At 47.6% G+C, this 13,739-nt stretch overlaps 1 protein-coding gene across 1 annotated transcript; it reads left to right on the forward strand.

Annotated features, from left to right (window-relative positions):
• Nucleotides 1-1,668: 1,668 nt before the first annotated feature.
• On the forward strand, nt 1,669-9,909 carry LOC119397479 (endothelin-converting enzyme 2). The gene is made up of 4 exons (XM_037664904.1): nt 1,669-1,761; nt 2,964-3,032; nt 4,038-4,088; nt 7,873-9,909. The coding sequence occupies exons 1-4, from the start codon at nt 1,669-1,671 to the stop codon at nt 9,907-9,909; spliced, it is 2,250 nt and encodes a 749-aa protein (XP_037520832.1).
• The last annotated feature ends 3,830 nt before the right edge of the window (nt 9,910-13,739 follow it).

Raw genomic sequence — 13,739 nt, forward strand, 5'->3', positions numbered from 1 at the left:
CTCAGCAGCATACCGCGTTCATCGGGGCTCAAGTCGCTGAATTGGAGCCCAGCGTCGCGAGCCAATGTCTCGTTGTCAAGCCCTCCGTCCACATCCATTGCGGCGATTGCGGCAAGCTTCGATGGCTTCGATGGCCGTTGTTGCTGCTGTGGGTCCCGCTACTTTCGCTCGGCTGCTACTAGTGTCGGCGGCCGCGCAGTAAAGGCGGGCAACGTTGGGCACGGCAGCAGTGACGTATGAAAGTCGGATTTCAGGCGGGTGATTTGAAGTGCGCTAACGCGATGCGGGCCACTAAAACGTGATTTTATTTCAAAATAAGCACTTCCTTGGCATAAAAGTAGCGCTACGAGGTTTCTGGACCGCTATTTCAACAATCAACGTCGACTTAATATTTGCCTTTTAATGATCTGGCGATCTCTCTTTCATTCTCCACTTGCAATGAGGTAGAAACACTCGAACACTTCAATTGGCCGACTGCCGACGGTCTTCCCCTCTCAGAAAACGAACTATTGAAATTGTAATGCGGCAACTTGGTCTGCCAGTTAGTTCAACTGTACTGCTATCATTTGGGGCTTCTGTGCTGGGGCACTCGGACGGGAATATATGCAGCGCTATTGAGAAATTCATATGAGAATCAAATCGTCTTGCTCGACACATAAACCGCTAATAATTTTTAAATTATGTCATAATGACATAATGATTTTTGGTCATTTGCGAGATTATGCCACATAAATCCGCTACTCACCTCTGGTAAAATGAAAGCAACAGTTAGCCAAACAAAAAGAAAGAGAGAGAGAGAGAGAGACAAAGAAAGAGGCAGCTCAGAAAGAGAGATAATAAAAGCATAGCCTTGAATAGTATAGTATAGCAAGGGGGTGGGAAAGGCAAGTGAGTGTGAGGAGGAGGGAAGACATGTAGAAAGACATAGAAATAAATAGACAGAGATAGAAAGAAATAGAAAGAAACAGAAACAAAAAGAGATAGAAAGAACACAGAGCAACACAGAAAAAGAAATATAGAGAAACAAAGAACGAGAGAGAGAGAAACGCTAGAAAGAAAGAGGAAAGAAATAGATGGTGAGAGAAAGAAAGAAAAAGAAACTGTGATACAAAACAGATAGAAAAAAACAGAGAGAAATGGAAAAAGAGCAAGAAAGAGAAAAAGTAAATGGAAACGAGGAAGGCCGCCCAGCTCCGCTCTTCCATCAGACTTTACACCACTAGTGCGAAGCTGCCTTCAATTTTTCAAGCACTACTAGATGCTAGACAGTGAGTTAGAAAGAAGAGTTATTCTTAATGAACCCCAATGTTAGGCCACTAAGTAAACCATGTTGCGTAACCTTTAAGAGGACCAAAAAAATCATAACGACAGGAGGACACAATCCAAAAGTTATCAAGACGAGCTGGACTGTAATCGCCGTCTTCGTCCTCATTAGCTCGTGCTTTTCTCGCGACAAAATTTCAGACTATATGATCCGCCCGACTCTTGGCCGATACCCCTGAGTGGGTAGGTGCCAATCATCCCAGGCGCATCATCATCATCATCATCATCAAGCCGCGAGCCTGTTCTCCAGAGCGCCATAATGCTGGCCGCATCGAGGCTCACTTGCGCACCAGTCCCAGCTGTCCCTGTCCGAGCGCTGTCGACTGTCAAGGGCACCTCGGCGTCATGGACAACAAGACAGAGAAGGGTGGCGACCAGCAGCAGCGAAAGAAGAAGCGACACAAGCAGCCGCAGCAGCACCCCATGATGTGGGCCAAGGTGCGGACGCCGTGCATCGGTAGTGGTAAAGTGTACTAGAACCGTTTTACGGTCCTAGTACACTCTAGGAGTGGAGTCACTAGAATTATTTGAAGAGGCATTGTCATTCCCTGTTCAAATCTAGATGACTTTGCCTTCGTCTGTACATGTCAGAATGAAGCCCTTGTCAAAAGACTGGCTCTAGCGACATTTTCCAGCTGTTTTAAAAAAAATCATCACTTGAAGCCTCCAACTTGTTACGAACTTATATCTTTCGACACAGCATCCAATGGGCACTAAGTTGCGAGGTGTGCGCGCAACTTATAGTAATGCCCAATTTGAAGTCCTAATAAGCACACCAAGTGTTCCGCCGTTGAAGCAATGGGATTCTGTCAGCTGCTTTCTTCGAAAGCGGTTTGTCCATCGTGAACAGCGATAATTACACGACGTTCGGAACGCACTACCGCTCTTGCGCGGTAGATACACAGAGAAATCTGACTAGGCTATGAAGTTAACGCTGCCGCAGGGGCGTAGCGAGGGGGTGTTCAATTCACCCCCCCCCCCCCAACTTTAAAATTTGGCATGTGTATACACACGCACACATACAACCGCACGCACGCACATACATAAATTATGGTTGAACAACCCCATCCCCTTCCCCCTTCCAAAAAAACAAAAAATTCCGGCTACGTTACCGCGCTGCCGTGTACAATATCCCCAGTTTTACATGCTATCGCGTGTCTGATCAGTATTCCTGAGATCTGGATGTCTGATAACACTGCGTTACCTGGGGGAGAATTGGCGGATGAAGACAATATAACATATAGCGTTTGGTAAGCAATCGTTCCAGTTTTCCGCATCAGTGAGAGATAGATAGAAAGAGATAAAAGAAAGGTAGGGTGGTTAACCAGAACAAATATTCGGTTTTCTGCACTACAATGTGATAGGAGAAATTACTAGAAAGATAACGAAATGTCAAAAAATAAAAGGTGAGAGTGAGTCCCATTTACTCCAGATAAGTCATTTCGTGTTCTATTGGCTAACCTTGGCCGCGCGTTTAAACTATGACGTCGCAGCGTCCCCACCGGTCATTCATTTTTCCGCCCATAATGGCACACTGCACCAGTTTTTCATGGTGCGGCTCAAATTCGAGAAACGCGACATGCGAAACTACGTGCTGTTGTTTGAATACTAATAATGTAATATTATTATTTCGAGTGCAGAAGGCCGCGGACAGGCAAGGAAAGCAACGGGACAAACGCAAGGAAGAAGTTGCTGTGGAAGCTGTAAAGGTGAGCCGAGTTCTTTTCACATATATATATATATTTAAATAATGCCGCTTTATGCTTAACGTCTATACTTTCCCTAAGGAAGACATCAAAGGGCAGCAATTCTTTCTTTCTTTCTTTCTTCAAGGAATATGAACGCTTTCGATGTCTGGAATTACAGCCTCATTGTTCCAGTGAGAAAAATAGAAATAGAAAAAAAGAAACGCTCCCGAAGGGTTGCTTTGCCGCACTGTTATCTATTCCGCGGTGAAACATTCTCGTGATGTCCAGGGCGCGGAGTTTGTGTTCTTACGGAATTCCATTGTCGGAGGTGTCCCGAGAAGTTTAAATAACGAAGGTCATTTTTATATTTATAGTGGTTACCCGAACTACAGGTTCAGGTGACCCTGAAGGCCACGCTCCAATCCTTTGTCTAGGCTAGCCCACGATGCAAAGTCAGCGAGAGTTCGCTTTGGCGATGAATCTCGCTTTCTGGGGGGCATGGTAATGGCCAGCTTAATTTCTTCTAACACGTCAAATAACGAACGGATATAAGCAGTTGTCGAGGTACTTACTAGGTCCTTTCCATGAGACATCAAGGCGAAAGCCTTTTCACTTTCCTCGCCCCTTCTTTAAATCCTCCCGTGAATATTTGTCTTACCCTTCATAGAAAATTTTCAGTAGGGTTGCGCCCCTTTAATTTACACCGCGAAAATCCAGAAGGGATCCCCCCCCCCTCCCACACACACACACTTTCCACGGCTACGCCAAGGGGACCGGGTGTCCGCTTTGGCTGCGAAGCCGGCCTTATGAAAGCATGGTAACGGGCAGTTGTCTTCTAACATGTCCACTAATGAAACCATCTGAAAAAAAAGAAAGAAAGAACATTCCCGTAAATGTGCATTTCCGTCGGCTTTGCTGAAAGTAGTGAGGAATACTGAAACGTGAATGCCGATGGCAAGGTACGGACGTTTGTGTGCATATATATGTCCGGCACTCGAAGCGTTGCTCTTTCACTTCTCGTTCCAGTCAACGCAGGACAAGCAGACGCCCGACAAGCAAGCGGCGACCGACCAACAGGTGAGGGATACCCAAAGAAATGCTCTCGCATTTAGTAACGGTCTCATTAAGAGCTTAGCGTCGGATAAATCGAACTCGGGCCGTGATCTGCCCGCACCTTGAAGACCACTTTTGGGCTGCAAACAAAACGTTCAATGGAGAAGCGTGAACAGTTGGGCTAGTTGGTGTGACATTTCTAGGATCAAGAGAGAGAGAGAGAAATGAACTTTATTTTTGACCAGGCTCTTTGCACTTCAGCCCTAAGATGTGTGGCCTCCTCAGTCCAGGTAGCTATGGCTCGGTGCCGCCGCCCGAGCCCAGTTCACCAACCTTAGCTGGTTTTCAGGGTCCTGCGTCACCAACAGAGCCTTTCAATAGTGCTTGAATTCTTCCTCTGGATCCGCTCCTTTCCCTTCGTTTCCGCTTGGAAGAGCGGAAAAATTGTCGATGGATCACTACTAAATGTTGCTGTCTTTTTGTTAGTGGAGAATGCGCCAATCTTGCGGCTCCACGTGTTAGTGATTTTGATCTCGTTTTTCTTCTTCGTTTCCTCTTGCTTTTCAAAACAAACTTCAAATGAGAGTGAGCGCCTGTTTTCGCTGTTCCTTCTGTACTTTATCCCACTGGTGAGCTTTGCACGAAATTTTTCACCATAAATTACTCTGACGAAAGGGGCACAGAAGTGACAAGAAAGCTTGTCTTTGCTTGTCTTTCCTGTGCCCCTTTCGTTGGTGTAGTTATTCGTCGACAATTTTTCCACTCTTCGTCCTAGAAACGTTCAACGGAGTTCTGTGCCGATACTGATCACATTAGTTGTCTATAACGTATCTACTCAATCTGGCGCATCGAGAACCGCCATTTTTCGCGACGCTTCAAAACATTGATTTCAAGGAAGGGATAAAAAATTGATGCCTACTATAAGCATTTCTTCGCTTTCATTAAAAGGGTTTCCTGGTTGTATCTTTAGAACAAATCAGCTGATAAAAGGCCCATAAAAAGACAATCCGAGTTGTTGGAAATGACTTCGATTACATCGAATAATATGTCATTCTGAACTACTTCTCCTGTTCTTTTAAAAAGTTAATGTTTACAGCGAAGAAACTGTAATGAAGCAGTGCTAGCATACGCTACCTCGAATGGTCTCCGCGCTTGCCCTAGTTTCTCTTCATGTTTTGTCAGCATATATAGCTAGGGATGATGCCTGTCATAGCATAGAAAGCTACCAATGAAATCCTTTACGTGTTGATAATATCCTTTATGCTACCGTCACACGCAATGATTGAAGCACGCATCTCTTAAATGTGGCACCACGCGTTTCGTCTTCGCTGGTTAACAATCCCTACGGAGTACTTGGGCGGGGATTTTTAGGGGCGAAGCACCTTAGGGTCTCGGCGTGCATCGTCGTCTGCTGTCGTGACAGTCCATTTACTTGAGCGCAAGAGAGGGCGCCACTGCCTCAGTGCTCGCCGTGTGGCGAAAGAGAGAGCGAACGGCCCGCTATAGGCACTATAGGCGCGCGTTCTGCGATGAACGCTGAACTACCAGCTCGCGAGGAACGAGAACGCGCCCTCGCCCGCGAGAGACAACGCCGACGCAGGCAGAGTCTGCTAGCGAGTTTCTTCATCCTAACCATTCAACGGCACTGGATCTTGACCTGCAATGTAGTGCCGCTGGTAGATTTCTCTTGTGTGTAGTTGAACAATAAAGATTCGCAGCGTGCACGTTAACTAAATGGAGACTGCGGGTCTCTGTGTCTAATCTTTCTTCTGTCTCTCATTGCCCATTAGCAGTGATTTTGCTGTGGGAAACACTGGCGCACACTGCATGCTTCGCCCCTTCACAGGTTTCACGTTAGTGGAGCTGAAACACCCTTCCCTACTTGCTTCGCCCCTTCCCAAATTTTTATTTACTTCTGGTACTCGCCCAGTGGTATTACAGAAAGGAGCGGTAACAAGCAGATACATGTGGATATAATAAAGCAGAACGCTGGGTAAACGGCAGACTGGTTGTTAATTACCGCGTTGAGAGCAATGAAATTAGGACGGTGGTTGCAATCGACACCTCAGCTATGAGCGTGCAGGAATCGGTAGGCTATAGTTCGTATGGCAAGCAGGCACTCCTGCCTCAAGGCTGCGCTCTGACCTAAATGAAATACAAGTGCGGGGTGATAAAATGGTTTCTCTCGAAGCGATGTTGAGCTTATGCATTTCATGAAAAAGACAGGCGGGAACGACGCTTTGAAGAATCGCGTGCCTTTACACTGGTCAAGCGCCTCTGGTATGACGAGAGTAACTGCAAAGAATGAAGCGAGGCGGCTCAATATTGAATGCCTTCAAATGAGTATTTCCGCACTTCAGTGCTTAGCGCTGCTCATTTTCACAATGGTCGTAAGCCAACGCGTCCACATCGCTATTTTTATCTTGTGTGTGCTTATACCGGTGTTCCAAATGGCAGAGGCGTGGGTTTCGATCCAAAGTGTTTTTAAACGCCTGGTTTCAGATGTTAACCGTAGATCGACTGTAATTTTCACCTCATTGGGTTCACAGTGCACGTTGGCCAATATACAGGGCCACACAAAATAGGCAAGAAGGTCTGGGACACATTGACTGGAGCTTTCAGTGGTCTGTGATTCTGTGGCTGTGTTGGGAAATGAAATTGGCAGGCATGCTATGAAAGGCGTGGCTGGGTGCTTCTGTAATATGGTGTGTAGATCGTGAAGGACTTGCAAGATGTAGCTTCCCTAGAGAGATTTAAGATATGCCAGCTAGACAATGTTAGTGCTGTGTATTTTTCAAGTCGCCACACGTCAGGCGCATCGTATTATGTCTGCATGGTAAGCACACCGTCCTCACAAGAGGGACTGCCTAGATTTGTTGGCACTGCATTGATAAAACTAAGGGTGTTATTAACAAAGGCATAGCTGGGCGCAACAGCGCACTACTTACTTTACTTCAAAAATGGCTTCACATATACCAGGTGTGATTTTTATTAGCATGTGCAAGGTAATAAATAACGGCTCATAATAGACAATACAATCTTAATAATTTAACTTCATTGCGCGAAGAGGAAGACATTACATGCAAAGGAAATATAAATGCATAATTGGCTGCTCAGCATAAGTTTACTGATTAAGTCTTCACAATAAATTTTATGGTGCACTCCGATTTAAGAACTGCAGCCGGTCAGCTTGCGAAACAAAGAGACTTAAACGAATGTCGAGGATAGTACCCCAGTTTCGAAACCTGCGCCGCCAAATATGCGTGGCTATGCACTTTTGTTCCGGGTACTTTATTTTTTACAACGAAAATGACATTATATTCATTGAAGCACAACGTTAACGCACTACCTGTACTGTTCCTGTCAATAACACCATATCCGAAACGGAATGTGCTTCCTTAGCCTGCGCAACTGTTTAACTGCCCTGTTGTGCGTTTTGCGTCTTTGTTGTTCGTATAACCAGAGTCCTTCAATGCTTTCTGGTATAACTGAGCAAAGAAATCTGTTGCCACAAGAAAAGATGAAAGACAGCGAACTCGGAGCACAGCAGATAATGTATGGCAGTAATAGACAGGGGTGGTACCAGGATTTTTTTACTGCAAGGGGGAAAGGGGAGGGCATGGAGGCAGGGAACATATGCCCTCTGTTTTGACTATGTTTGATCTAGGAGGAGGGGGCCAAAGGGTGGGAAAGGGGGCAGGCGAGAATTTTGGGTGCGCGGCCACCATATGCTTTATTGTAGTGTTTGTCTGATGTTCGAGTGTTTGTTTTATTTAATAAATGTGCCTTGATTTCACCTCTCTCTCAGGAGCTGTCACCTGCAGCATCTGGGGCTCGTACGAAGACAGCTGTGGTGGCCATCATCACACTGTCGGTGCTGAGCTGTCTATTGGTGCTTAGCTCCAGTTTGATCATATTCAAGTACTTACGCGCTCCAAGAGTGGGAACGTGCACGACGGAAGGCTGCATAGCACACGCGAAGGCGATCATCGACGCTATGAATGCATCGGTCGATCCATGCTCCGACTTCTACCACTTCTCGTGCGGCTCGTGGAAGCCCAGCGGTCCCTATCGTTCCATGATCGAGCAGATCTTTGCAAACTCCTTCGCCATCGCCATCGAGGAGCTGGAAGGAAAAGACAACGAGTCTGCCCTTCCAATTGCGCAGCGTTACTACCAGAGTTGCTCAGCCAAACGGTCCGAAGACTTGCTCGAAAGCGAGATCCAGAAGTTCGCAAAGTTCAAGCGAGACCTCGGCCTCCTATGGCCCGAGCAATGGCCCGAGGAAAGCAACTCCTCCGTGCCTCCACTCAAGCTGCTGTTAAATTTGACTGTTAATTGGAATATCAATTTGATCTTCCACGTGCGTGTCGTGCCGGGATACAAGGGCCGGCCGAGGACAGTGTTCATCAAACGCGGAGTGCTGCGACCCTCATGGTCCGTCTATAAGCCCGAGGTTATGAAGCGGTCCATCGAAGAACACTGCAAGTACTTGAAAGCGCCGGTGCCAACGCCGGTTCTCTTGAAGGAGATAATGAAGGCGTACCTGGAAGTGGTCAACGCGTCCCTTAGTTTTGAACCAGACGCTATGGATGAAGAGAAGACGACATTGAAGGACATCAACGCGCGAACGGCGTCCGGGAAAGACAAGTGGCAAGAATACGTGATGCAGAGTTTTTCAGAGTACACCCTACGGCCCGACGACGTCGTGTTGATCCAGCACCGCGCCATACTCGACAACATCGGCCACCTGCTAGAAAGCATGTCGGACGAGTCGCTCCGGCTAGGGATCGCGTGGGTGTTTCTCCGCCTATCCTTCTGGACTATCGTCGGAAAACCCCATCTGCGCTTCGAGGGCTCCGCAGCAGAGCTGGAAGTGAGAGTAAAACTCACCTGCCTTTCGCACGTGGCGTCCACGTTCGGACTCGTCGTCTCGTACGGTCATTTGCTCAAGCGCTTCACGGAAGATGTGCGCCTCCAGATAGACACTGTCTTCAACAACGTCAAGGCTGAATACCAACGAGCCTTCGCCGATGCGGGATGGATCGACGAGTCGGTCAAGGCAAAGCTGAGGGCCAAGATCTCGGAGAGCTTAAACCTCGACTCCCTGCCCGGCAGCGATTTCTTCTCTAGCTTCACGATCAAGGCGACGTACAAGAATTTCCCGAACACCACCGCCTCGTTTTTCGACAACTTCGTCAACATAGCGAAATCATTCCGCAAGAAGCTGACGTCGGACGACTTCGTCACTGCCTTCTCCAAGACGCTGGGTGACGGTCGCGTGGCCACTTCTTACAGCTACTACTACAACAGCATCTACTTCGCAGTCGGAGCGCTCGAGCCGCCGCTGTTCGACGTCGACAGCACGTACTCCAGCACCTACGGCTCGCTGGGCACGTTGATGGCCACCTCCGTTTCCCGGGCGTTCGACGAGCACGGAATCATGTACGACAAAGGAGAGGTGGCTCCTTGGTGGATTGCGGACCGCGAAGAGTACGAGAGGCGCGTCAAGTGTGACCTCAAAGCCGGCGGGTCACGCTCGGGCAGCGACAACGCTATCGCCAGTGCACTGTACTGGTCAGCGCTCGGTCTGAGGACTTCGTACGAGGCGTTTCGCTCGGCCGTGAAGTCCGACCACTCGGTTGATATTTATCGGCTCAAGGGTCTCGAGAAGTACTCTGACGACCAAGTGTTCTTCATGTCGTACTGCCTCATGACGTGCGCCGTGGACAGCAACGGCGACGCATGCAACGTGCCAGTTCGCCAGATGAAGAGGTTCGCCACTGTCTTCGAGTGCTCGCAGGAGGCACCTATGAACCCTACGGGAAGGTGTCCCTTCTTCTAGCGACACTGAGCTGTTAAGGGGTCTTTTTTTACTTCTTTTTACTCAAATTTGGAGAGTGAGTACATGCTTCACGTGTTTCATTTTTTCGCGCCCCTTTGTATTCGAAACCAAATCAAACGTATTGATGTCTAAGACACAGGGACAAAACCTCGGAACATTCGGCTTAGCTAGCCTACGTATTACTGCGCAATCTTCGTTTTCGATGAACGGGCTGCTAATCCCGCACGCTTTTCTCGGCATGAAAACGGACACCGTGGTTTAGCGTGTTTGTTATAACGTGAACTGCGGCATGTAATCATTCACGCGATAAGCGTTACGTTTGCAGCGGCGTTAACAAAGTGCAGGGCTGACACACGGCATGTGTGTTTGTGTGTATAGATAGATAGATAGATAGATAGATAGATAGATAGATAGATAGATAGATAGATAGATAGATAGATAGATAGATAGATAGATAGATAGATAGATAGATAGATAGATAGATAGATAGATAGATAGATAGATAGATAGATAGATAGATAGATAGATAGATAGATAGATAGATAGATAGATAGATAGAAAAAGAAATAAATGGACAAGGTGCCTTTGGTGGACTAAGAAATGTTTCGAATTTAAAAATCAAGGTTCGAGCCGGAATGGGTCCCAGGCATTCTGCGCGGCAGTCGAGCGTTCTACCACAGAGCCACACCTGTGCTTAAAAACGGCCCTATACAGGCATTATTTCTGGCGGGGAGTGACGTTAACAAATCTAATATTGCGTGGCAGAATCCTAGAATCGCAGCAGGCGTCACACCATGTGAATTGCATAACGAGTGGGTGATTGAAAGCTGCCAACCTACAAAGGGCCCGGCCATAACTCACCACCACCATCATCGTCATTAGTCACAGCATCAAGAAAGTGCGCAGCTACGTTAGTGCGCGTATTGCAAATGTTATTGCAACTTTATTGGAGTAGTCAACTGTTATTCGTAACTGCTATTGGAGTAGGCGCCCTAGGGGAACTTACAATGGCCAACGTAAGGAGCATAGACGTTCCTTCCCTCACAAAATGGTCGTGTCGGTAATGTTGAGGTTACTGCGTTGCACTCATATAGAGGCGAAGCTTAAGGGCCCTCGAAGTTTCTGCCACCAAAACGTTTCACGAGTAAAGGCCCTAAACACTGGATATTAAACGTGAGTCTTTCAGACTGATCTACTCGTAAAAAAAAAGTCACAGTTTCGCCGCAACGGCGAAGCAATGAATGCGATAGCAACAAATTGGAATGTAACGCGAAGAACGGAAAGCAGCTCGAAATTGCCAGCGCGTCGCTAGAGCCCAAAGGATGCACGAAAAGAACGCACACAGGACGAGCGCGAACTATCATGCGTCACAGCTCGATACTTGAAGCGCACTGCTGAAACATAAAGCAGTACGCACGAAACGAACGAACAGGTACACGCAGGACGAGCACGAACTAAATGTCGCAGTTATTTCTGTTTGAACAGCGCGCTCCTTTCGCAAACGCGGCCGCTGCAGCGAGCGAAGTGTACTTCGTACGCTCTGCGACTTCAGCGCGCACATCGAGGGGAAAGCACAAGACATACAACCCCCCGCCCGCCCCCCTTCATTCCTTGAGATAAGTGCGCGAAGGCGACCACGCCCTGTAGGGCGCAGAGCATCGCCGTTCGCAGGAGCGGGGCGACGACCTCCAAAGCGCGCCCAGCGCCCTACGCCCAGCGCGCACATCGCGCCACCTCGCTGGTAATGAAGAAACGCTTATAAGCGCCTGCCGTCTTTGAGTCCGGCCAGCGGTAAAGGGTGTGTATATAACGCTCGCCGTTAGCTACCTGGAGGATCTGGGTTTCGTGGCGTAGTGGTTACCGCCCAAGGAGGTTGAAAAAAAACTTCTGGAGTGGAGGCGGCGAGCCGCCGCTGAAGCCGGCGGCCGCCATATTGCTCCGGGCAGAAAACGTGTCGGTCGTCGCTTGAGCCCGCGCGGAAGTTCCACAGATGGCGAATTTCTCCGCTCCTTTCGTGACAAGCGAGTGTTGTGGATGTCTCACTTGTTGGACTGCGATCTACTCGATAACCACATTTACAATTTGTCGAAGATTACCAAGCTGTATACAAAAAACGCCGGGCCTGGGCGCAGCACAGTCACAGCGAAAGCTGGAAGAGCGGCCTTTCTAGAGCCCGTTCTAAACTCTCTTGGGGAAACTAATACAAACAAGTACACTTTCAAGGTACCCACTACGTCGCAAATCATAATTTTTGTGAAGTACGGAAGCAATCACTATGCCATTATTCGTCTTTCTGCGGATAAGCGAGGTGCCGCTAGACATCTGTAAGGCATTATGTGAACTTTGTTGATGCTGCCTGTGGTTCCTGGATGAAGAATTATGGCTGAGCCTTTTGTAATGGATTTGAAGCAATTAACGATCCGGTCACTCGTTGCGCAATTAGCATTATGTGACGCCTGGTCGTTATTTTACTCTTCTGACACGCTATATTACACATTTAACGCAATTCCTTGCCCGACATGACGCCTGTAAGGATGTTTTTGCAAAGGAGTTCCAGTCACTAGCGTGGCTCTGTGGTAGAATACTCGACTGCCATGGACAGGACCCGGGTTTAAATCCCATATGAGCCTGTTTATTTTTATTTATTTCATTTTTCTTATTTCGCACGATAGTAGTTACGGACACCGGCGGCGGCAGCGGACAACCATACCACAGCTGTTGTGATTTGATAAAAGCTTTCGCTGTAAAATCAGGCTTCACCACATTTCAAAAGAAATCAACCGGAAGAAAATTCGGCAGATCCCACGCGTTGTGGGAATCTGTTTCATGCGAAGCAGTCAGCGAGTACTGCTATGCTGTATTTTATGGCTTTGAGCCAAGCGTTACGAGGTGGATCAACGTGCTTTTGTAAGTGTAGTAGCTGTGTGCACATCGTGGGCTTACCAGGCACGTCAACACTGGCGTTTAAACGGTAACTTTGAGGTGCAACTTAACGTCAGCCCTCACGTTAGAACACACACGTCAGTATTATCGAAACTAAGTGCACATTATGGTGCAACCATGTGGATATCATACGTAACTTTCGTTAACGTATTCCTCTGGGTCGAGCAATGCTTCAATATAGCGTGCTGAAACATAGGAATATAAATGTAATGTTTATTACACTAGTATAAAAGCGGAGCCAACACTGGAACCGCAGACGTTAATCTGATATGACGCCTGTATCGTAGGAGTACATACGTACTGTGCATTGCTTTCTTGCAAAATTAGATAGCCAGCACCACAACCACACTTGACGTTGCACAGACATTACGCCTGCATAGGCTGTTTTTCCGAACCAGTCTATATACCCGACGTACCTTTGTGGTAGAATACTTGATTGCCACGCAGAATGCTTGGGTTAGATTCCTGCTGTGATCTTAATATTTATTCTTTCCATTCGTCGGGTCAACGCTGCCGATGTCGGTTTTTCTTAACGCTCTCGCATTTAAAGTACCAATGTCTGTTCTCGCGGTTCCTGGGTAGATATAAACTGTCAATCACATGTGGCGCATACCCGTACACCACGGCCAGTGGTAAACGGCTATGTGCCACACGTGTCTGGAGGAAAGGGTTTGACGACCTACGCGACAGAATTTTCCCGTTATTCATGTCATGATACGACAGCCATATCCGTCCAATCCTCTTACCCTCCCATGCCGATTTTGGTCTGCACCAAGTAAAGGAGGCGATCATGAGAGCACCTCGGCGTTGGTGGCTAGGCAGATAGATTCGTAGATAAAAACGCTGAATGTGCCAAAGGTTCGCTAAGAAATGCCTCGCATTTAAAA

Source organism: Rhipicephalus sanguineus, chromosome 6, assembly GCF_013339695.2.
Source record: "Rhipicephalus sanguineus isolate Rsan-2018 chromosome 6, BIME_Rsan_1.4, whole genome shotgun sequence".
Classification (NCBI taxonomy): domain Eukaryota; kingdom Metazoa; phylum Arthropoda; class Arachnida; order Ixodida; family Ixodidae; genus Rhipicephalus; species Rhipicephalus sanguineus.

What these genes read in the sequence shown, in the direction of transcription:
- LOC119397479 (XM_037664904.1), top strand. Translation starts at nt 1,669, where the DNA reads ATGGACAACAAGACAGAGAAGGGTGGCGACCAGCAGCAGCGAAAGAAG. An exon ending in TTGCTGTGGAAGCTGTAAAG is followed by an intron (nt 3,033 to 4,037) that starts GTGAGCCGAGTT and finishes TTCTCGTTCCAG; the next exon opens with TCAACGCAGGACAAGCAGAC. An exon ending in AAGCGGCGACCGACCAACAG is followed by an intron (nt 4,089 to 7,872) that starts GTGAGGGATACC and finishes CCTCTCTCTCAG; the next exon opens with GAGCTGTCACCTGCAGCATC.